This window comes from Dipodomys merriami, unplaced genomic scaffold, assembly GCF_024711535.1.
Source record: "Dipodomys merriami isolate MVZ:Mamm:240054 unplaced genomic scaffold, mDipMer1.0.p SCAF_26, whole genome shotgun sequence".
Taxonomy (NCBI): Eukaryota; Metazoa; Chordata; class Mammalia; order Rodentia; family Heteromyidae; genus Dipodomys; species Dipodomys merriami.
In genome coordinates this window covers 7,390,578-7,415,581 of record NW_027204048.1, presented here as the reverse complement: position 1 = coordinate 7,415,581, position 25,004 = coordinate 7,390,578, and the positions used below count along the sequence as shown (strand labels likewise).

The 25,004-nt window shown below is 39.3% G+C and overlaps 1 protein-coding gene across 1 annotated transcript in view; it reads right to left on the bottom strand.

The window, feature by feature from the left end:
* The window catches only part of LOC138836936 (contactin-associated protein-like 3), a 185,144-nt gene that overhangs the window by 131,820 nt on the left and 28,320 nt on the right, over positions 1-25,004 (bottom strand). The window contains exons 2-3 of the mRNA XM_070035639.1: positions 20,133-20,243; positions 14,284-14,477 (exon numbers count right to left, since the gene is read on the bottom strand). Coding sequence (XP_069891740.1) covers positions 14,284-14,409 — 126 coding nt within the window. The 5' untranslated portion in view covers positions 14,410-14,477; positions 20,133-20,243. The remainder of the gene's footprint in view (positions 1-14,283; positions 14,478-20,132; positions 20,244-25,004) is intronic.

Sequence of the window (25,004 nt, the reverse complement as noted above, 5' to 3'; positions counted from 1 at the left end):
GGAGTAATTGAATCACAATGCTCTTTAGAGCCACAAAATTTTGTTTGTTGCATATATTGATCATCTGCTATCTCATATACCATTTTTCAGTTTTTTTGTGTGAATTTAAAATAATACTTAAGTCACAAACAAAATTCTACTTTCCTTAAAATGTCAATCTGAGCTGGGCACTGGTGGCACACCTGTAAACCTAGCTAATCAGGAGGTTGAGATCTGAGTACTGCGGTTCAAAGCTAGCCCGGCAGGAAAGTCTGTGAGACTCTTTATCTCCAATTAACCACCAGAAAACTGGAAGTGGTGCTGTGGCTCATATGGAAGAGGGCTAGCCTTGAGCTGAAGAGCTCAGGGATAGCACCCAGGCCCAAAGTTCAACCCCACAACCAGGGGAAAAAAAAGAAGTCAATCTGGTGATTTCATACTAGGACAAATATGAAAACAACCTATATCAGCAAGCCAGGACCACTGCCCAAGAATTAAACTGTAATATGTTTTATATACAGGGAACCATTTTGTTAAGAAGAAAAGGAAGAAGAAAAACAAGCAAGAGGAGGTGAAGGAGGAAAAGAAGGAGGTAAAGAAGGAAGAAGAAGAGGAAAAGGAGGAGGAGGAGGAAGAGGAGGAGGAGGAGGAGAAAAAGAAGAGGGAGAAGGAAGAGGAGGAGAAAAAGAAGAGGGAGAAGGAGGAGGAGGAGGAAGAGGAGGAAGAAAGAGGAAAAAGAGGGGGAAGAGGAAGAAGTAGTGATGGTGGTGGCTGAGAAGAGGAAGAGGAGGAGGAGAGGAAGAAGAGGAAGCAAGCAAGCAAGGCAGGCTGCTTACAACTGAAAATGCAGGAAATATTTCACTCACAGCACTGGCTCTGAAGAAGCACTTCAGGCAACTAAAAGCACTCCAGGCAAGTACTGAGGAATGGAACTTTGCTCCGAGGTGCCACAGCCTAGGGCCAGCTGCAGGTCACAGGACTAATGCAGCACAACACCAGAGATACATCCTGGTTTGCACTAAACACACCTGGTCCCCTTGCAATTAAATCAGGCAACAGTCCATAGATGAGACCGAAGAAGTAGAACTTCAGTCATATATGGAATGTAAACAGTTCATAGAGAAAGGGCAGCATTTCAGGCATTGTGAATATCTACAGGGCCTAAAGGGTAGAAGGATGTGGTATGTTCATGGGACACCAAAAACATTAGGTCAAATTAGTTTATAGTTTAGGAAAATGGGCATGGAAAGGAGAGCGTTGAGTCCACAGAGGTGGGTTAGGGTGACATTGTAGGGTCTCTGAACAGCAAAACAAGAAAAGAAAACTGCACAGGCAGTGCAGGATCAAGGGAGTCTTTCAGACAGAAGGAACAGAGGCAGATTTGTTCTGCTAAAGAGATACAACAGGGACAGGATCTCAGGAGAGGTTGGCAGGAAATTAAGCAATGGGATTTGTTTCAGAGGCACAATAGGAATCCATTGTCACATACTGTGGGAAGCAGAGATCATTAACCAGCAAGAATGAGTTACCAGAGACCATTCTATGTGGATTTCACCAACACTCTGAAGGGACTGCAGGTAGAGTTTTGTTATCTCCTGGGGTACATTCAGGTTTTATCTTTGTGATCCCTTCTTTTCTAAACAGCTACAATAAAATCAAAGGGTAGGTAATTTCCCAGTAACAAGAGATCATCTCTAATGAGCTGTGCATCAAACCAGCTCTCCATCTCCTGTGTAGATAGGGCTCATCTGAGAGACCTACAAAGTATGGTCTTGCGCCCCTGGGTCTTGGCTCAGTCTGAAGGCAGAGTGGTGAGTGTGGCTACTTCCTCACAGTGAGCCTTCCTTCCCCTTTCCAGGAATTTCCCCTGGGAAGAGATATGAGCATGGACCCAGAGACTGGGTTTAGCTGTGTGGCTCTGCCTGCAGCTTGTTAGGGGTGCTGGTCTGTAAGGATATGACCCAGCAGAAATGGGTCATTTGGTGACAGAGAGGAAAGGAAAAGGAAAGGGTAGGAGTCAATAGGAAGATGGAAGGATAAGAACATTCTCTTTCATAGTTTTGCTCTTAGCTTTCTATCAAGATCACACCCTGGTTCACAGGTGTCTCCGAAGGGCTGAGGCTCCTGTAGAAATGGAATGCTTTTCCACTGCAACAGTATTCCTCCCTTCCCAGAATATGCTGGCCTGGGCATTGGTCACCAGTCAGTGAAGCATAGCCAATATCCTTATGTCTCATGGATATGATGGAAGGGGTGACCAAGAGACACTGTACACACAGACATGTTAAATTGTAATAATCATTTTTAAAAAGGAAAAAAGAAATATTCAGCACCTGGACAAGTAACTTTATAGGGAGACTACATAAAACAAAGACCTGGGCTGGGAAGGTAGCTCAGTGGTAGAGTATTTGCTTCGAATGCATGAGGCCCTGGGATCAATTCCTCAGCATCACATAAGCAGAAAGAGCCAGAAGTGCAGCTTGGCTCAAGGGGTAGGGCACCAGCCTTGAGCTGAAGAGCTGTGGGACAGAGCCCAGGTCCAGAGTTCAGGCCCTACGGCCAACCAAAAAAAAAAAGACCTATAAGTAGCCAAGATTTCAACAACAAAAGCATAAAATAATTGTCAGTCTAATTTGATACCATTTAGATAAAAGGAAATGAAAACTACTGAAAGCAAAAAAAAAAATCAAACACAAAGGAAAGTACTAACACAAAACAGAAATATGACAAAGATAACATTGAAAAATGCCACCATAAGTGCCTCAACTATCAGTCATCACTTTAGATAGATAGATCATAGATAGATAGATAGATAGATAGATAGATAGATAGATAGATAGATAGATAGATAGATAGATAGATTAAATTCATCCACCAACAGATACAAGTTAGCAAAACGGTTTTTAAAAAACAGATCTTTGTGCTGCCTATGGTGGAATCACCTTCAATTCAAATACATGTTGTGCAAAAAACAGCTAAAAAGTTATTATCTGTACCAGACAAAAACGAGTTGAGGTAAAACTTATTTCAAGAAACAAAAAAGACTTATATGAGATGGTCCATTTATCAAATCATATTTGGTCATTAAGGGGAAAATATATGCACAAGATAGCAAAACTTCCAATTTAAGAGGCAAATATTGACATCGTTAAAGAGAATAATACAGCCCAAAGAGTAGCAGGAGACTTCAGGAGACTTCACTATCACACCTTAAATAATGAACAGAACAATAATACAAAAGGCCAAAAGGAATTATAAGACTTCAACAACATTGTAAATCAGTTAGACCCAAGAGAGATAAACATTTCTCCTAACAAAATCACCACCCATACATTTTCCTCAAGACCACAGACCATGTCCAGAATAGAGAACAGGTTAGATCTAAGACACTTCTTTAAAACTGTGAAAGATTCAAATCATACAAAGTATCTTTTTTCACAATAGAACAAGAAATCAATAAAAGAAGGAAAATTGGAATATTTGCAAACAAGTTAAATAATATATTCTTTTTGGTGTGGGTTTTTTTTGCATATGTGTGTGTGTGTGTGTGTGTGTGTGTGTGTGTGTGTGCGCGTGTGTGTGTGTGTGTGTGTGTGTGTGTGTGTGCGCGCGCGCGCCAGTCTTAGGGCTTCAACACAGGCCCTAAATGCTCTCTGAGCTTTCGTGCTCAAGGCTAGCACTTTAGCCACACTTCTGGCCTCTTTTTGTTTGGCTTTCCTTCTCAGGCTGGCTTTGAACCAAAATCAGATCTCACCCTCCAAAGTAGCTAGGATTGCCACCATGAGCCATCCATGCCGGGCACCAAACAACATAGCTTTAAGCACCCAATAGGTCAAAGCAGAAAAGCAAAAAGAAAATACAGCAAGAAAAATGTCATGAATACAAAACATGCCAAAACTTTATGCCTGAAGGGCCTAGAAAAACAAAAGCTAAACAAAGAGCTAGCCAAAGGAAGGAAATATTAGAGAAGAGATAAACAAAATAGAGAGTAAAAAATAGAGATTGTCAATGAAGCCGAGTTATTTCTTTAAAAATTAATAAAATAGACACAGTCTTAGTTATATTGGCTCAAATGACTGTAGTCAGAAATGAAAGAGTAAATATTACTACTGATTTTACAGAAAAGCCAAGGACTGTGAGCACTATGAATATAAAATCATACTGGGCAATCTAAGTAAATAGGCAAATTCCTAGAAACATAAAATCTCCTAAGACCAAACTGTGAAGAAACAGAAAATCTTAATATACCCATAAGTAGTAAGGACATTGACACAGTAGTGAATACTATCCCACTAAGTAAAATCCCTGTACCTCAGCAATTCTATATTCAGTGGATAGGGCAGGATCGTTTTGATAGCTCTCAAGCTTACTGGCAATACTTGTGAGGTGTTTCCTATATTTTAATTTCACATCAGTGGGGCATTAACTAATAAAGTTTCTCCTAGAAAGTAGCAGGACAGCTCCCTGAGAATCTCTGCAGCTCACCTAGCTCTTCTTTTCTCTTCTAAACAAGAATGGAATTGAATGTGTAAATATACTATTTCTGAATTCCCAGCTGCTATTTACCATGCCTCATTTTCCCTAATGTCTCCTGCCTCAAATCCTAAAACTGAAATATCTGAAAGGAAGATAAGCCACTCAATGCTGGATGATTGAAAACATTTAAAAATATTAAATAGAAGACAGGAGCTCAGATCTGAACAAGCTTCCATAAATAAGCACCATAAAAAGTGACTTCCTTTATTTAAATTATATTATTTTTAACAAATATCAAAAGGGCCAGAATGAGAAATTAAAACCAATAAGTAAGCTGAGAAAAAGCAGTTAAGTTCCTCTTCCACCACACTTTCCTCCCACTGCTTGCTTGCCTGACTGCCTGCCTTCCTTTCTTCCTTCCTTCCTTCTTTCCTTCCTTCCTTCCCTCCTTCCTTCTTTCTTTCTTTCCTTCCTTGCTTCCCTCTTTCCTTCCTTCTTTCTTCTCTCTTCTCCTTGTTTTTTTTTCCTTTCCTTCCCCTCCCCTTCCCACTCCCTGCCTCCCCCTCACTCTTTTTTTCTTTCTTTGCCAGTATTGGGCTTGAACTCAGGCCTTGAGCTTTTTTTTTTTAGATTTTCCACACAAGGCTGTCATTCTACCACATAAGCCACACTTCTACATCAGGCATTTTGCTGGTTAATTGGAGACAAATCTCTTGGATTTGTATCCTGTCTGACTTTGAACCCCAGACCTCAGTCCCAGCCTCCTGAGTAGCTAAGATTACAGGCTTGAGCCACAAGTGTCTGACTATATCTCCTTGTAGATGCTAAGTTACAGGGACCTTAGCATGGCTATCTAAATTGTCATTCTCCTTTGAAATGGCAAAAATCTTCAAACTCTTGTTGTCCCTGTTTTAAGTAAACACAGAAATATTTATTACAGAATAATAAACAGCACCTGTCTCCAACTAAATGATTGCATAAGAGTCTATTAGAAAACATACCCATGTTTATTCTCCCAGCTCAGAAAGTAGAAAAGCTATAGATGGTAAGAACTACCATTTTGAGTCTTTAGCTTCTATTTCCAGTATTTATTTCTCCCTATGTCTCTCTGTATTCTCTATTTCTCCCTACTTTATATACATATCCCTTTTTATATTAAATAACTCTTTGCTAAGGCTTTCAGTTTATTTCTACTCTTCTTGTTTTAACCAATTGCCTTGGCTATTTCTTCTTTGCCTTTGTTAATTGATATGAAAATGTAAATAGTAGGGCACTGGTGGCTCACACCTATAATCCTAGCTACTGGGGAGGCTGAGATCTGAGGATCATGGTTCAAAGCCAGCCTGGGCAAGAAAGTCCATGAGACTCTTATTTCCAATTAAGCACCAAAGATAAAGTCCCAAATAGAGCTGTGGCTCAAGTGATAGAGTACTGCTTCTGATGCAAAAATGCTCAGAGACAGTGCCCAGGCCTTGAGTTCAAGCCCTAGAACAGTACAGAAAAAAATGTAAAGGGCTCATGGTATAAAAAATTGTAAAACAATGAGATCCTACCTTGTATAGCTTATGTATGATAATTTTAAAAATAGTTTATAAAAATAAAAATAAAAGCTATAAAGAACAAGCTTTAAAAAAAAACGGTGTTTGGGCTGGGAAGGTAACTCAGTGGTAGAGCGCTTGCCTTGTATGCCTGAGGCCCTGGGTTCAATTCCTCAGTACCACATAAAGCAAAAAGCCGGAAGTGGCGCTCTGGCTCAAGTGGTAGAGTGCTAGCCTTGAGCTGAAGAGCTGAGGGACAGCGCCCAGGCCCAGAGTTCAGGCCCCACAACCGGACCCAAAAAAAATGGGGTTTTTTTCCCTCAAAGCAAGAGACCAAGTAATTAATGAAAGTAACTAGTGGTCTAGTATCTAATGCCAGAATAAAAAAATATATAGGGAAACAGTACTTACAATAAAGCAATACAAGTCCTTTTGAAGTCAACTGCATGCTAATGACCTTCAAGAAGACTATCTCTGACAGGCAGGCAGATCTATTTCACATAAGCATTGATATTAATTTCCTGTTGAATGAGTATTCACTACTGTTCAACATGTGATACCAGAATAACTAGACAAGAGAACGAAATAAAGCTGAATTCCCACATTACAATTTAAATAAATAAATGGACCAGATCCAGGGAAAGCAATCTTGGGACCTTGATGCTGTAAAGAAACCAATCAAGGGGCTGTTGAATTCATAACTAAACATTTATTGGAACATGTCCCTACCTCCTCATTTAGGTAATGCTTGTGGCAACTTTCAAACTAACAGTAGAGCAGAGTAATCACAAAAGAAACAATGTGCTTCATAAAACCAAGAACGTCTATAATCTGCCCCTACACAGGAAGAGCTTGCTGGTTCCTAGTTTAAATGACTTCTTTTCTCCTGTTTTTAAACAACTTCAAAGTATGCTTGAAAAATATCCTGGCTTTAATCATTCCAAACATTTTAGGCTTGCCAAACTGAGAAACCCTCATCATCTCTGTATGTTAAAATTGTCACTATGCTGGGGGCATGGCTCAAGTAGTAAAGCACCTGCTTTGTTAGTGCAAGGCCCTGAATTTAAACCTAGTATACCTGGTAAGAAAAGATTGTCAGCTGGACACTGGTCTCTTCTACCTGTAATCCTAGCTACTCAGGAGTCTGAGATCTGGGGGTTAAGGTAGCAGACAAATCCAAGAGACTCAAATTCAATTAACCAGCAAAAGTCAGAACTCAAATGGTAGAGCACTAGCCTCAAGTGAAACAGCCAAGTGAGAACTCAAGGGTCTAAGTTCAAGGTCCATTACTGGCACACACAAAAATTAAAAAAAAGAAAGGAGGACAAGATGTTTTGAATCCTACTAGAAGATTTTAAGAAGCATAATGTCATACATTTCCATGCAAGAACTATCAGCCTCAGAACTCTCTGGAGATGCCTTCTTAGAAATCAAAATTATAAGTAGGAAAATCTATAAGGACAGTTGATAATTGAGAAGGTTTGAGAAATATTTTAAGTATTATAAATGACATCTGACAGGGTGATTCTAGACTGATTAATAAAAAATACAGGATGGAAATAAACTTTGCTGGTATAGAAATGACAAGTTAGGTCATTTCCTGGTCTAATCAATGTAAGCTAAGTCCATGACATATCAGAATAGCAGTATAGTAAGATTCGGCAAGTGTGCAATTCCAAATTCATATCGGTATCATTTTATGTATCTTTCTCAATTGAAAACTGGGTGCTTATTTCTCATTTTATTGAAATCACTTCTGTTACAAAGAGCAGTCTCTCAATTTGAAGATTAATGGGAAACTTTTGAAGCACAAATGCTATAATTTAGAAAGTCCTTTCAGTCCCCCCAAAGTATTTTGAATATGATTTTAATATGTAAAGAATATGTGTGAATAGAAGTTGTATATCAACATTTTGACATAAATGTACATTCTACATTTGCTTTAATGCCCCATAATTACATCAATAAAAATGAGAATTATAAAAAAAAGGAGGACAAAAGATTGCCATTGTGTTTTCAAAGTACTCCATTACTGTTACAATCCTTTTGTATTTTTATCACTTATTTCATGGTACTTATGTCTATACAAATTCACAAGTATGGTTGGGAACAAAAATAGAACATTGCTCCAATTGCAAGTGGGATGAGTACTCTAGTCATATGCCTGAAGAAATATCAAGAGTCAGGAACCCCGTAGTGTCCAGAGCACCACTCTTCCGCTGTACACTACCTCCTCAAGACTCCAGTTAGTCTGGCACCAAGCCACTGAAGACCAAAAAATCTCACTTACCAAATATACTGCATTTATATCAAGCTATGGAATCTGTAGTGATAGACTGTATTTATTTACAAGCCTTGCTCTTTGAACAAGAGTGACACCTAGGTCTGTCTCAGGATACAGGTGGACCCATTGCAACAATGAGATGTACAAGTCGTTATGTCAAAAAATGAACTTTACAACGTTGGCTGGGTGGTGGCGGTGAGCGGGGTGTGGGGGGATGGGAAAGGTTGGGAAGGGGAAACAAAGGAGGAGGCAACAATGCTTGATAAGAAATGTACTCATTACCTTGCCCATGTAATTGTAACCCCTCTGTGCGGTATTTTCACAATAAAAACAAAAGAGGAAGAAAAATCCAGCAAGAAAATAAAAAGAGTGACATCTGCTGAAGCCTGTTCACTAGCACTGCCTTCAGTGAGTGCTGCTAAGCACCTGTTGGGTAAGGTTTTGGCTCATGGCTCATGTTCCTTGCTTAAAATCTTAACCATTGAAAATGAGTAAGAGATACATAGAGAAACTCAAAGAGAAATAGTGTAAGAACTGGAAATTAAAAGTCTTTGTTGTTAAAGGAAGAACCTAAGTGATTTTAGGGATGAGCAAAGACTGGTGGGCTGTGGAAGGATATGGTAGAGATGGGAGAATCACCAGTCCTGGCAGGATGAGGTTGCTGCAGAATCCATGACCTCTGGAAAGCCATCTAGTATTGTGTGGTTACAGCTCAGAGGGCCCATTTACCTCTCAGCATCCACATTCCAGCTTTTCTGATTTTTTTAACCACACAGTTCAGCATTTCTCTCTATTGTCACTAAGAATTGAATTTAATTATAAATTGTTCAATAGGATTTCAACTATATCCTACTTTGTGAGAAAGAAATGAAATACTAAAGTTCTTCTTATGCTCAGACTTGGTATCATAGCACCATCAGGATAGAAGTCTACTTGAGAATAACAACTCTTTCTTCATTCAATCCAGCAAATATTTTTAAAGTCAATCATGGGACTTGAACTCAGGGCCTGGGTGCTGTCCATGAGCTCTTTTGCTCAAAGCTAGTGCAATACCACTTTGAGCCACAGCTCCATTACCAGTGTTTGAATGGTTAATTGGAGATAAGAACCTCACAGAGGGGGCTGGGAAGGTGGCTCAGTTGTAGAGTGCTTGCCTTGCATGCACGAGGCCCTGGGTTCGATTCCTCAGCACCACATAAACAAAAAAGCTGGAAGTGGTGCTGTGGCTCAAGTGGTAGAGCGCTAGCCTTGAGCTGAAGAGCTGAGGGACAGCGCCCAGACCCAGAGTTCAGGCCCCACGACCGGACCAAAAGAAAAAAAAAAAGAACCTCACAGAGACTTTTCTGTCCAGGCTGGCTTCAAACTGTGATTCTCAGATCTCAGCCTCCTGAATAATGAGGATTGTAGGCATGAGTGACCAGTGCCCGGGCTCCAGAAAATCTTTACTAAGAGACTATATTGGTTCTGGATCTCTAAGAAAATCAGCCCATGGCTTAATAGATCTCAGGGGCTAATGGTCAAACACATGTAGAAAATCTAGCTACTGTCCACAGTGGTTAAGTGCAATCAACAAGATTGTTAGGTCACAAAGCCACTGCCACGGTGATAAATGAGCTCTAATGGGATGCAGTAGAGGGTGAGAAGAGAGAACCAAGTTCCAAATGAGGCCAAAGTACATGGAAGTGAGTGCAAAGGTTTGTGGAAGTGCTGTTCCTGTTCTGAAAGAGACCAAACAGTCTTAGAGCTGTACTTGAAACTGGTAAATGGGGACTTGAGACAGGTGTCTGAGAGTCCTGCCTGGTGCTAGTGACTCTGAAGATGCTTCTTTGCAATGAAACTGCATGGTGTGGGGCTTGGCTCTGCTTTAGTCATCAACTTATTAGCAGTAAAAAATAAAAGCAGGAGCCTCTTACAATAATTCACCAAGACCTGAAATACACAATGTATATTCAAATGACTAAAATATAGACCTCTGTCAAGTGCATTTCTTCTTATCGTTCCTTCCAAGAATATTTAACCTCAATGTCATCTCTCTTACACACAAATAGCTTTCTTTCCTTACCTCTGATTCAAGTGGTTCTTGTTATAAGATGTGACAAACTTAATCCCTTCTGACGTTGACTTATGTGGATCATACAATCTTCTTACCTCCATATCTATATAAACAAGCACACATTTTTAAAATTCAAATCTACCCTTTATATTTTTTATAATTCTGCAAAATGTTTCAAGCACACACCAAATGATGGTTGCACAGGTAGCTACAATCTAGCTTTCACAAAGTGATCAATCCCTTCTGGCATAAAGAAAGCCCTGTAGATGTAACTCAACCACTGGCCCTCACACTTGCACTATTTCACTCTCATTTTATCCTAGGGAAACATTTGGAGTCACCTTTGAGGTTTCTTATAATACCACAAGATTTTCTCATCTTTCACAACACAATATGAATTAACCCCATTAATTACTCTACATTTCCAACTTGTTTTTCTAACTTAGAAATTAACCAGAAGAATAATGTTTGAAGGGACTTGGTATTGCTATTTTGTTGCCAAAACTTACTTGATGCAGGGCTATCACAAGTCCCAGTTTTTAAAGCTACAAATCTGTTTGGGGGAGGGTAAGGGAGAACAAAGGTGTGACAAAGGGTGGGCAAATGCAGCAGTGGCACTCACTAGACACGATGTTGAAAATGAATTATACAACTTGTAAGGGAATGGGATTGGGAGGGAAAAACTGAGATAAAATAAGGGAAGAGGACACTGTTCAAAGAGAAATATACTCATACACAATGGAATTCTATGCCTCCATCAGAAAGAATGACATTTCCCCATTTGTTAGGAAATGGAAAGGTTTGGAAAAAATTATATTAAGTGAAGTAAGCCAGGCCCAAAGAAGCATAGGTCCCATGGTTTCCCTTATTTGCAATATCTAGTATAGGTATGAGTCAAGCGGAAAAGGTCAGATAATGTGATGTTAGGAAAATGAACCCTAAAATATGTATTTTAATGTTTTCGTTTCTTTCATGCATGTGTTTCTAACGCATTTATAAGATTATTTCTTTGTTGCTTTGTATGTCCCTCCCCCACAGTGTAACCCCCGCTTTCACTATATTTGATGTCAGTATAACATGTGGAGGAGATGGGGACAAACAAGTCGTTTAAGGATTCAGGTGGACCTGTTGCAACAATGAGAAGTACAAAATGTCATGTCAAAACCAGCTTTACAATGTCGGTGTGGGGGGGGAGGGGGGTAAAATTGGGTGGGGGGAGGGGGGAGGCGGGGAAGGGAAGTGAAGGGTAAACAAAGGAGGAGGCTGCAATGCTTGGTAAGAAATGTATGCATTATCCTGCCCATGTAATTGTAGCCCCCCTGTACAGTATGTTCTCAAATAAAATAAAATACAATTAAAAAAAAAAAGAGAAATATACTCATCTGATTTATAATAATAATCCTCCATAAATCACCTTTACAATAATCCCTCCATAAATCACTTTTACAATAATAATAAAGTATATTTTTAAATAAAATGCATTGTCTAATAGTTCCTTAATTTCCAAAATTGTTTTGAGCAAAATTTCTCTATATAAACAGATGTCTCTTTCTGTTTTTACTGTTCTATTGTTGGTAGTAGATTTTTTTTTAATTTTTAATTTTTATTTTTTGTGAACATATTGTACAGAGGGGTTACAATTACATGGGCAAGATAATGAGTACATTTCTTATCACGCATTGTAGCCTTCTCCTTTGTTTACCCTTCACATCCCTTCCAAGCCTCCCCCCACCCCCCCCCACCCAATCCCGCCCCCCCCACACCAAAGTTGTAAAGTTTGTTTTTGACATGACAACTTGTGGTAGTAGATTTGTGCTTTCATTTTTTTATTTATTTGCCGGCTTGAACTCAGGGCCTGGGTGCTGTCCCTGAGCTTTCTACCACTTGAACCACAGCTCTACTTCTAGATTTTTGGTAGTTAATTGAAGATACGAATCTCATAGCGTTTCCTGCCTGGGCTGGCTTCAAACTGTGATTCTCAGATCAGCCTCCTGAGTGGCTAAAGTTACAGGAGTAATTATGGGTGACTGTGTTCTCTGTGTTCTCAGGCTACCGAAGTCTTCATCTCTAAGCTATCACCTCAAATATATTATCTCTTAATTAATGTTTACCTAATCCTGATATGGGCTTGGTTTTCTTTGAATTAGCTAAACATTAACACCTATTTCTGATCATATGTGGCATCTGCTTCTTTGGGGACAGCTCTAAAAATTCTTTCAGATAAGTTCTCTTCCATTTTCTTCTTTCATCTACTGCTAGAGAATGCATTCTTGATTCAACTAACCATTTCTTGGCACACTAATAAAACATTCAGACATTAGCATAAGCTAGTGATGAGGCTGAAATGGTAGCAATTGATTATTCCATATATTGCCATTCTGTCACCTTTTAACCTTCTGGTTAAGCTACCTTGCCAAGACAGGGAAAAAGAAACAGCCAACAACTAAGCTAAACAAAGGCAAATTGTACCATTTGTACCATTTTGTGGTATATACATAATGTAAAGCATACCGTTGTAAACGTTTTATTTTACTTGTTGTGCCAGTCCTGGGAGTTGAACTCAGGGACTGGGTTCTGTCCCTGATCTTTTGTGCTCAAGACTAGTACTCTACCACTTGAGCCCAGCTCCACTTTTGGTTTTTGTTTTTTTCTTTTTTTTGCAATTGGAGAAAAACAGCCTCACAGACTTTCCTGCCTGGGCTGACTTAGATTTCAGCCTCCTGAGTAGCTAGGATTACAAACATGAGCCACAGGCACCTGGCATTAACCATTTTAAGTCTATAATTAAACACCATTAAAATACTCACAATCCTGTGAAGTCATCACTACCACCCATTTCCAAAACTTCTATCATCTGTACATCCATTTTGCTCTAACTCCCCAGTGTCCTGTCTCCACCCTCTAGCAACCACTTAAACGACTAGGCACTGGTGGCTCATGCCTATAATCCTAACTACTCAGAAGGCTGAGATCAATAAGGCTGTGGTTCAAAGTAAAGCCAGGAAGAAAAATTCATGAGACACTTATCTGCAGTTAATCAGCACAATACCCAAAGTGGCTAAAGTGATAGAGTTTGCCTTGAGCAAAACAGCCAAATGAGAGCATAAGGCCTTGTGTTCAAACCCCAGCAGTCAGCATGCACATGTGTACACATACACACACACACACACACACACACACACACACACACACACACACACACAATTAAATTTCTTCTTTTGCTGACAAATCTGACTCAGACCTCACCTCCCACCACAAGCTCCACCAGCCTGTTACAAATATTATGCAAATAGCTCCAACATCGTTTCTTACAGCCTCTCCTTCAGAGCACATGACTTACAGACATTAAATACTGAATCTGTAAAGTAGTACATATATTTGAATATTCAGAAAGCTAAGCCAATGAACATTTAAATCTTTTTAAAGAAATTTAAACACATACAGGTAGAAAATATGTCACTGATAATTTAAAGTGGCTACAATGCCTAGGAATCCCAAAGTGAGCTATACACAGTACAGGAATGAAAAGGGCTCCAGGAATGAAAAGGTCAGTTTTGGTGTTAGGGCAGGACTTGTGTTCCTGAGCTCTTGTAAAGCTCACTGATTTATCAGAGAACACAGAAGGATGAGTTTGCTTGTTTAAGCAATGCCAAAGCAATCCAAACTGCTATTTATCAGACCCCAAATACAGTAGGCTGTCTGTGACTAATTAATCACTTAGACATAATACTATGGAAAGGACTAATGAGAAGACACTCAGTATTCAGTACATTAGCAAATTGTTCTACTTTGACTTATCTCATAAATAGGCATGAGCAGAGTGTTTTAAAATTCCACTTGTATTTTACATGCTTCTGGGTTCTGTTTCAACAGTTAGTCTGAGAAGCTGCAGGACACAGTCACTGAAATACTTGGCAATCTGACAGACCATGTTTCTCAACAGAGGAACATACCCAGATGCTTTCTTCTTGTCGATATTGCTTCCAGTTCCTCCCGCTGTCACTGGACATCAGGAGGTAGCTGGTCACCCAGTTGGAGCTCCCATATCCTCCCTGAGTGGCCACAGCTGTAACTTTCATTCTCTCTCCAAGATCAATCTGCAGCCACTGGTGTTGATCTGATACAAGGGGAGTCCAGCCACCAGCTCCTTTTTGTGGAAATAGAAATGAGAAAATAGTATATTTAAAATATAGCTCTTCCTTCATTTCACTCTTTAAAAGGATGAGTTACCAACAGCTTTATGGTGACAAAACTCATTGAGAGTTTTCACCATGCCTATTCAAGCTACTATGGACTGACTCAGAAACACAACCTATATATATAAAGTGCTGCAAAAGGAGTCAGACAATGAAATCTTACTTGAATGAATTATCCCTTCAGCAAAGAAAACATGCTATCCCTTTCTATCTAAGTAATTTTGAAAAGCTCAACTTGTTTCATTAGATTATTAAGAATATAAACATAAATTTAGAAAGATCATAGCTTCAAATAATAGAATATATAACATCTCATAATTATAAATATATAACATGAAAGGGAAAATAGATGAAGACTACATTAATTTCTCTGATATGAAGGTTGTAACCCTCCTCTTGACTTTTTGGTGTCCCTTCAGTGTCCCTCTAAGTAAAAATACTAAATTCAGCAGACAGAAAACTGAACATCTATGTCTGAAGTATTGTAAGGTATTATCTCAGTCATAAGAAAACAGAGAAGCCACATTTGGAGAAGTTGAAGATATGGGAGTTTTTATTGAAGAGCACCAGGATGACCGTGAGAATACAGTAACATGATGGAGACACAGTGTCTCCTCACTTCACAAGGATATATTGTTGATGCCCTTCATTCTTCTAGCTTAATAGGAAGTAAGTTATGTCTAGTCATCCCTCATTATCCACAGGAAATTGCATTATACTTAATGGCAAAAAGCTAAAGCCATGTCCTCTAAACTCAGAAACAACACAAGGATGTCCACTCTCTCCATTTCTCTTCAATTTAGTATTAGAATGCCTAGCTACAGCAGTAAGACAAGATGCAAACATAAAGGAGATTCCAATATGGAAAAATGAAGTAAAACTCTCCCTCTTTGCAGATGACACGATCTTGTATTTAAAGAACCCCATGGACTCCACTCCCAAATTACTAAAGCTTTTTGAAACTTTGGCAAAGTAGCAGGGTAGAAAATTAACCCTCAAAAATCAATGGCTTTTCTGTATGCCAACAATGAGAAGAGTGCAGCTGAAATCAAGAAAGCAGCTCCATTTGTAATAGCCCCACAAAAAATAAAATATATAGGAGTTAACTAAAGAAGTAAAAGCTCTCTATAACTTTAAAAACCTGAAAAAGGAAATTAAAGTAGAACTTAGGAACTGGAAAAACCTCCCATGCTACTGGATTGGGAGGATTAACATCATGAAAACGGCTAATACTTACAAAGGTTAAATTCAGTATGATACCTATCAATATCCTAACCTCATTCTTCTAGGAAATAGAAAAGGAACCCCAAAAATTCATATGGAACAATAAAAGAACCCGAATAGCAAAAACATTCCTTAGCAGAAAGAACAGTGCTGCAGGAATATCAATACCAAATTTCAAACTCTACTACAAAGCCATAGTAATCAAAACAGCTTGGTACTGGCACAAGAACAGACCTCAGGACCAATGGAATAGAATTGAAAACCCAGAAAAAAGTGAGTGGGTAAAATCAAGCTCGGATGGACTTGAGCTGAAACTTCCAGGATAGAGTTGGAACTTCGGCACTTGTAAATCCTTGACATAAAGGTTGGATGGTCTGATATTGGGTCACTGTGTGCTGCTGTGTCCCTGTACTAGGTATTACTCATTTTATAGTTTACATGATGGAGTTGCACAAAAGAAAAGATCTGTTATGTTTGGTAAGCTCATGGGCTTAGTGTTTGTGGTATAATTTTATATATTTTCACGTGATTATTTGTAGGCACAAATGATCAGTTCCTGCCTCATGAGGTGACAGTGGATATTCACTCCTGATGTATGCAAAGAAGATGTAAAATTATTCTATCTGGCAATTATCCTCAGCTTAGGTTAATGCTATTGCTTCATAAAATGTTATAGATCAGACTAGGCCTTAAAGCTGCTGTTCTACACATTATAGAGTAACCCAGAGCAGGCCCAGTTGTTTCTCGTCATTGTGACATCTGGAAGGGGCTTTGGTACCTCAGAGGAAGAGAGTGAGTTGTGTTTTTCTTAGTTTTCTCACTTAGCTTTTCAAAATATACATAAAAATGCACTCTTCCTGGTGGCTCTGTCCATTGTGAAGTGACCAATGAGCAAGCCATGAAAATTGTATCACTTGCTATTGCCTCTTTCTAGAATTACATGAGGCAGTAACACCATTGTAGGATCCTTGATTGTCTTCCAGCATAAGATGGAGCATGAAGGGAAATCACGCAGTACTTACTAGATTTCTTCCTGAATGCTCATCCCAGCCCTAGAGCTATCATGTGGAAAGGCTGTCTGTGTATGGGGCCCCTGGGCCTGGGGATAAAGTGTGCCTGAAAATCATCTCTAGACCCAGACTCCATTCTTCCTGAAATAAGTCCTGTACCTTGAACCAGAATTTCACTGCAAACAACTCTGCTATTTGACACCACCTGGCCTCAACAGCTCAGTGACAGCTCTGTAACTGGGCAGTATCTTTTTTTTTTTTTTTTTGTCGGTCATGAGGCTTGAACTCTGGGCCTGGGCGCTGTCCCTCAGCTCTTCAGCTCAAGGCGAGCGCTCTACCACTTGAGCCACAGCGCCACTTCCGGCTTTTTTCATTTTGCTTATGTGGTGCTGAGGAATCGAACCCAGGGCCTCAGGCATGCAAGCCAAGCGCTCTACCACTGAGCCATCTTCCCAGCCCTGGGCAGTATCTTAACTGGCCATAAGCTCTTGCCTTTAGGCAAGGCCTCTTGAAACCCTGTGCCCACCAGTTTAACCCTTTCCTAGCCTACACCACTAGTAAGTTCAATTAATTTGAAGTATAAGGTGTGATCTGAGAATTAGTATTAGTAATTAAGAACAATTAAGTACATTGTTAGTGCCCTAGGCTCTTAAGTATTTGGTGAATTAACATCAACCAAATCAACATGTATTTCATATTTGTTGCTTTTCAATAAAATTTGATATTATATATGACATTGCTCACAACACAGGGGTTCTTCACCACAATCTCCACCTGAAACGACCTGTGGCTGTCTTAGCAGTGTGCTTTGCAGATGAGGAAAACACACCATCATTTTAGGATCCTGTGAGTCTTCTATTAAAGAGTAATTCCATTTTAGTGGTACCCATTCCTGGAATTAGACTGTTCTTATCAATGGCCTACCTGGATAATACTTTTAATGGGGGAAGACACACTGCAAGTTCCTATCTTATTTCAATGTAACCACTTACTCACCTCTAGCAGAATCCTGACACACAGGCAGATGCTTCCCAAGGGAGATGAAAGGCTGACAGAAATTCACAGGTGTGGGCTGGGCCCACCTTCCTCTGACCAGTGATTAATAAAAATGACCACTGTTCCTGCTGCCCCAGGGTAGACACCACCCTAAAATATGTTATCATTTCACAGAAAGGAAACTCACTAAGGTGAAAACAAAATAAATTCATGTCTTCCTGAAGTTTTAATAAGGACAAGAGCAGAGATAAACAAGGGACAAATTCTAAGTGGGCTAATGTGAAATAAAAGACAGTCCCATTCTTCAGGAGGTATAGAGGCTAAGCGAGAAATACTACATTGAAACTTATGCCAAACTAAGCTTCTCTCCAAGGTCACTGTAATATTGTTTCAATTGGGATTTCATCTAGCTACATGCCTTCCTCTCCCCATAATGACTCATTAGGGTTTCAGAACATGATATGGCAAGTGGGGAGAGGGTGAGGGAAGCAGAGTCTTCCTTCAAAGATCAAAGGTGTCTTCAGGGAAGAGACAATTAGCTCAGTGCCTGCTCCCAGGACACCTGCTCAGACCTCTGGGCTTAACCGTGAGGCTTCTTTACCACTCTGCTTGTTTCATGGAGAGTTAAAGCCTTTTCTTTAGCTCCTTTTTCTTGGAAAGAATTTCAGTTATTCACATGCAACATTTCTGGAAATGAGGATGAAAAAAGTGGAGAACCCTGTCCTAGACTGGACCAAATGTTTGCTGACTGACTTCTCTGTGCCTCCAGCAATTTTCCAAGCACAGGCTGTGGAGAAAGACCTGCTTTCCCAAAGACTATATATAACCGAAAAGCTATCTGTTCGACCCATCCTACAGTAGCTAAAGCAAGTACAGCCGGTTCTCATCACAGGAACTCTAGGAAAATCACAATAAAGGATTTCAAATATAAACTCTCAGAATATTTAATTCTACATTAAATGATACTAACCTGTTACCATCTCTACAATCACCAGCTGTTTCATTAGGGAGTTTCTTTGGTTGTTGTTTTTGGTCATGGGGCCTGAACTCTTGGCTGGGGCACTGTCCATCAGCTCTTCAGCCCTCTACCACTTGAGTCATAGTGCAACCTGAGGCTTTTTCTACTTATGTGGTGCTGAGGAATTGAACCCAGACCCAGGACCTCATACATGCAAGGCAAGCACTCTACCACTGAGCCACCTTCCCAGCCACATTAGAGAGTTCTTAATCTCCCTAATATTTAATTTAAACATATGAAGTAGCCCCAAAATAGGATATAAACTTTGCATGGTCATTAAATAGACATGTTATAATGATATGTCAAGTGTGAGTTGTTTTCATTAAATATATTGGAAATAAGTTAAACTTCTACTTTGAACTTTTCTTCCTGGTGTTTATAGCCTCTACAGTAACCAGTGCTAAAAGCAAGGGACCCAGACTCTTAAGTTTCTGTCTCTACAAGTCAGAAACACAATATACAAGCATTGAGTCTCTTTAAAACAAGTTCAGTGTTTACTCACATGTTATTTAATAATTTGGAAGCTATCAGGAAGTTCAGATGTTAGAAAAGAAATTATTATTTTGAAAATATAATTTTAGTTGGCATTTGTTTTCATCAAAATGCATTGTACTCAAAACCTGACAAGTGAGGAATTTAAATCTCTTTGTACATCTACTTAGTAGAGGGAAGGAAAGAAAACAAGAAAGTACTTGTAAGTTCTCAATGCTTTCAATTGTTTAATCTACTAAGTGTTATTTGCTCAATAGAAAAAGCAATGTACTTAGTAATGTTAGATTGGCTTGAATACATTAATACATCTTCAAAGAGTGAGCCTGTTCCTCCCTTCACATGGTTAGGATGGACAGGATTCCTTATTTTCAATGCTACATTTATGGCTTCCTCCCACTGAGGTACTAGGACTCGGACATATCCCTATCACAAGCCATGGCTCCTACAAATCACAGAGGCATATCATGTGCTACCTTGGTTACTTTACCCAGTAGCTCTGAAATTGCCTCATGTCTTTTCTTTATTTATTTTAGTTTTGGTGATATTTTTCTTATGATCAGCTTACTTGACCAGACACATGGTATTTTAAAACTAAAAAAGATGAAATAATTGGAAATAATCTATGACCTCAAATATTTCTTTTCTGGCTGAGTTTTCCTCATCAGCACTTACTGTCATTTAGTACAGGGGAAAGATACCAAAACAAAATAAACACAAACTTATTAGCAAGAAGAAAGCTAACAAATGATAACATGAGGGTGCTTTCCTTAAATTTCATTATAACTAGTTTTGCAGCTATATGGAAAATAGCTAAGAATATAAAATCTTTGGAAGAGATCAGAGTGGATTGACAATAGCAGACTCACCACCTCGCCTATGTAGACTAGCAAATCCAGGGCCGTGGCTGCTGGACAGAGCTGAGCTGCTGCTGAAGGATGCCCGGGGCAAGGCAGAGGTCAGTGGAGCATCGCACTTGTCTGAACAACAACAACAAAAACATCATCATCCCTCACAGGCTACAGACACACTGAGAAAAGTTTTCCTACCTCTACTTCCTCATCTCCCTTCATTTTGAGTTAACAAAGAGAAAAATGCTTGAATTTTAGCAAATGCCAATTTTCACTGAGATATGCTAGTAACTGCTAACTACAGGCTCTCATTGATTGTTAAAACCTGATTTGTAGCATTTGCTGTTTCCCATGGTGTAAGTATTTCAATTTGACCAGAATTGAACCTATACACGGGGTGTTACTAATCAACAGGCTGGAAAGAAATGCACAGTTTCACACATCATACATGTAAATAGAAGATATGTAAATAGACATTGTGCATAAAGAATAGGTATCATGAAATCAATAACTAGTGGACAGTTGTGAGAATTTACTTCCATTTTGCTTAACTGAAATATTATATAACTTTACTTTGAAAAATGAATGGCTTGTAAAAGTAATGAATGGCTTATACTAGTAACTAAAACTTAATACCAACCACTGGTTATTGAATAGAGAAAGAAGTATTTCTTTCAAGATCAGGAACCAAAACTTATGTTAAACATTGTACCAAAAAATCTTACCAATATTTAGAAGAAAATAAGTAAGAGCAGGAAATAAACTGTCAACATTTCTAGATACTATGATTGTGTAAACAGAATATCTAAAAGGAATTGTTCAGCTATTACCTTAATATACATTATCTGTTGACATGATCTTGTATTTAAAGAATCCCACAGACTCCACTCCCAAATTACTCAAGCAGACTCAAAACTTTGACAAAGTAGCAGGGTATAAAATTAACCCTCAAAAATCAATGGTTGGGCTGGGAATGTGGCTCAGTGGTAGAGTGCCTGCCTTGCATGCTTGAGGCCCTGGAATCGATTCCTCAGCACCACATAAGCAAAAAGAAAAAAGCCGGAAGTGGCGCTGTGGCTCAAGTGGTAGAGCACTAGACTTGAGCTGAAGAGCTGAGAGACAGCGTCCAGGCCCAGAGTTCAGGCCCCACGACCGGACCCCAAAAAAAAATCAATGGCTTTTCTGTATGCCAACAATGAGAAAAGCCTGCCTGAAATTAGGAAAGCAACTCCATTCATAATAGCCCCACAAAAAATAAAACACCTAGGAATTAACCAAAGAAGTGAAGGACCTCTTTGATGAAAATTTTAAAAACCAGAAAAAGGAAATCAAAACAGAACTTAGACAGTGGAAATACCTCCCACGCTCTTGGATTGGAAGGATCAACACTGTAAAAATGGCAATACATCCCAAGGCTATCTACAAATTCAATGCAATACCTATCAATATTCCAACCTCATTTTTCAAGGACATAGAAGAGGCAATCCAAAAATTCATAAGGAACAATAAAAGACCCCGAATAGCAAAAACGATCCTCAACAGAAGGAGGAATATCAATACCAAATTTCAAACTCTACTACAAAGCCATAGTAATCAAAACAGCTTGGTACTGGCACAAGAACAGACCTCAGGACCAATGGAATAGACTTGAAAACACAGAAATGAACCTACAGACCTATAACCATCAAATCTTCAATAAGGGAGCTAAAAAAAGAGAATGGAAGAAAGACAGCCTCTTCAGTAATTGGTGCTGGCAAAATTGGTTAACTACTTGTAGAAAACTAAAGTTAGATCCTGATATATCACCCTGCACCAGAATCAACTCCAAATGGATCAAAGACCTCGGAGTCAAAGCAGACAACCTGAAAACATTACAGGATGGAATAGGAGAAATCCTCGGTCTCCTTCGCACAGGTCAAAATTTCCTTAATAGAGACCCAGAAACACAACAAATCAAAGAAAGTTGGACAAATGGGATTGCATGAAATTGCAGAGCTTCTGCATGGCAAAGGACATAGCTAAAGATCAATAGAAAGCCCACGGTTTGGGAGAAGATATTCACTAGCCGTACAACAGACAAGAGTCTCATATCTACAATATACTTGGAACTCAAAAAATTAAATCCCCAACAACAAATCCTCAAAGAAACAACTGCCCAATAAGTAAGTGGGTTAAAGAATTAAAGAGAAACTTTTCTGAAGAGGAAAGAAGGATGGCCAATAGACACATGAAGAAATGCTCAACCTCCCTAGCCATAAAAGAAATTCAAATCAAAACAATATTGTGATACCACCTCACCCCAGTTAGAATGGCTAGAATCAAGAACTCTAATAACAACAGATGCTGGAGGGGATTTGGACAGAAAGGAACCCTGCCGCATTGTTGGTGGGAGTGTAAAATTATTCAACCACTTTGGAAAATAGATTGGAGGGTCCTCAAAAGATTCCACATAGAGCTTCCTATGACCCAGCAATCCCACTTTTGGGCATTTACCCAAATGATCACAAAACAAGATAATACTAAAGTTACCAGCACAACTATGTTTACTGCAGAATTATTTGCCATAGCTAAGATATGGAGCCAACCAGATGCCCCTCAGTAGATGAATGGATCAAGAAAATGTGGTATACCTACACAATGGAATTCCATGCCTCCATCAGAAAGAATGACATTGCCCCATTTGTTAGGAAATGGAAAGACTTGGAAAAAATTATATTAAGTGAAGTAAGCCAGGCCCAAAGAAACAAAAGTCCCATGGTTTCTCTTATTTGCAATAACTAGTATATGTCTGAGACAAGCAAAAGCGGTCAGATAAGTTAATATTAGGCAAAATGAACCCCAAGATAAAGACTAATTAGTTTTTCTTTCTTGTTATTGGTCCTAACATATTTATAAGATGATTTCTTTGTTGCTTTGTATGTCCCTCCCCCATGGTATAACCCCTGTTTTCACTGTATTTCATGTTGGTATAATTTGTGGAGGGGAAGGGGAAAAAATTGTTTATATAGGGATACAGGTGGACTCATTGCAACAATGAGATGTACAAGACATTATATCGAAAAAATGAACTTCACAACTTTGGTGCTGGGTTGCGGGGAAGTGGGGGGGGAACAGGGACAGGTGGAGGGGGGGGGAAATAGGAAGTCATTGTAAGGGAAACAAAGGAGGAAGCAACAATACTTGTTTTTTTTTCTTTCATGTGATTATTTCTAACACATTTATAAGATTATTCCTTTGTTGCTTTGTATGTCCCTCCCCCATAGTATAACCCCTGCTTTCACTGTATTTGATGTTGGTATAATTTGTGGAGGGGGAGGGAAAAAACAAATCGTTTAACTAGGGATACAGGTGGACCATTGCAATAATGAGATGTACAAGTCATGTCGAAAAACGAACTTTACAACTTTGGGGGAGGGGGGATGGCAAGGTGGGGGGAGGAGGGGGAGTAGGGAAGGGATGGGAAGGAGAAACAAAGAGGAGGCAACAATGATTGATAAGAAATCCACTCGTTATCTTGCCCATGTAATTGTAACTCCTCTGTACGGTATTCTCACAATAAAAATAAATAAATATTTTTTTAAAAAAGAAATGTACTCATTACCTTGCTCATGTAATTGTAACCCCTCTGTATGGTGTTTTCACAATTAAAAAAAATTACAAAATGCTATAAGACATTTATACTGTTATAAAATTATATTAAATTTTTTTAGTTTCATAGCTGGGTGCCAGTGGATCATGCCTGTAATTCTAGCCTCTCAGGAGGCTGAGATCTGAGGATCAAAGTTCAAAGCCAGCCCACACAGAAAAAGTCCATGAGACTCTTATCTCTAATTAATCAACCTCCAAAGAAACTGAAGGGCCTCTGTGGCTCAAAATGGTAGAGTGCTAACCTTGAGCAAAAAAGGTCAGCTACAGCATCCAGGCCCTGAGTTCAAACCCATGACTAACAAAAAAAATTTTTTTAACCTTCATAAATGCAGACTTGAATAAAGCAGGTCATTTTCCTAAAGAAACAGATTTCATCTTTATTTCCTCAGTTTTCATTACACTGCTTGACACACAGTTGGTATTTGATGAGTATTTCCTGAATTACACCAACCACTGATAAAAGAACCCCTGTACAACTTTCTAAAAATCTGTTATGTACACTATATATCACCCTTAACACATATTGACCATAAATATGCAGCTTTAAAGGACTGAAATAACCCTAAAATAAGAGCTGTGCAGTCCTCATTTGCCAGGCCAGATAGGAGGTAGAGGAGCAACAGCACTAGTCAGTACAGAAGAGAGTAGGAACAAGGCTTACCTCTGCAGCCAGGCAGGCTCCCACAGCATTCACATCAGGACACATTCCCATCCCAGCTACATTCAACAACCCACCACACCCCACTTTCTGACAGGACCCATAACTTCTGCATAGTCTGTCAAGAGTGGACCATTTTGTGAAATAAAATACAGAGAATAGGCAAAGCAGCAGTTTCTGCTTTTTAACACAGACTTAAAGGAGACTTTGAGAGCTCACTGCCCCAAAGCACTGAGTCCTGTGACTGCACTTGCCTAGGCCTCCCAGGTCCCCTGGGTAGGACTATCAGACCCTGTCATTAATCAGAGAACCCTGTCAGGTAATTTCAAAAACAATATAAAACACCTAGGGTATGTTACAAACGTACAGTCTCTTCCCTATATACACATATATTTCCAGTCCTGAAATTGTGATTTACAAAATGTACTCTGCTTTGGGCTCTACCAAGCCAGAATACTGAGGACACAGTAGGTGGGTATATGTATAGTCAAGGAAGAAAGCTGTGTACAGAGGGAGGAAATGTATGGATTCACATCAGAAGCACAGGGCTCTATCTGTGCAATGGATGGACTTCTAGGGAGGTA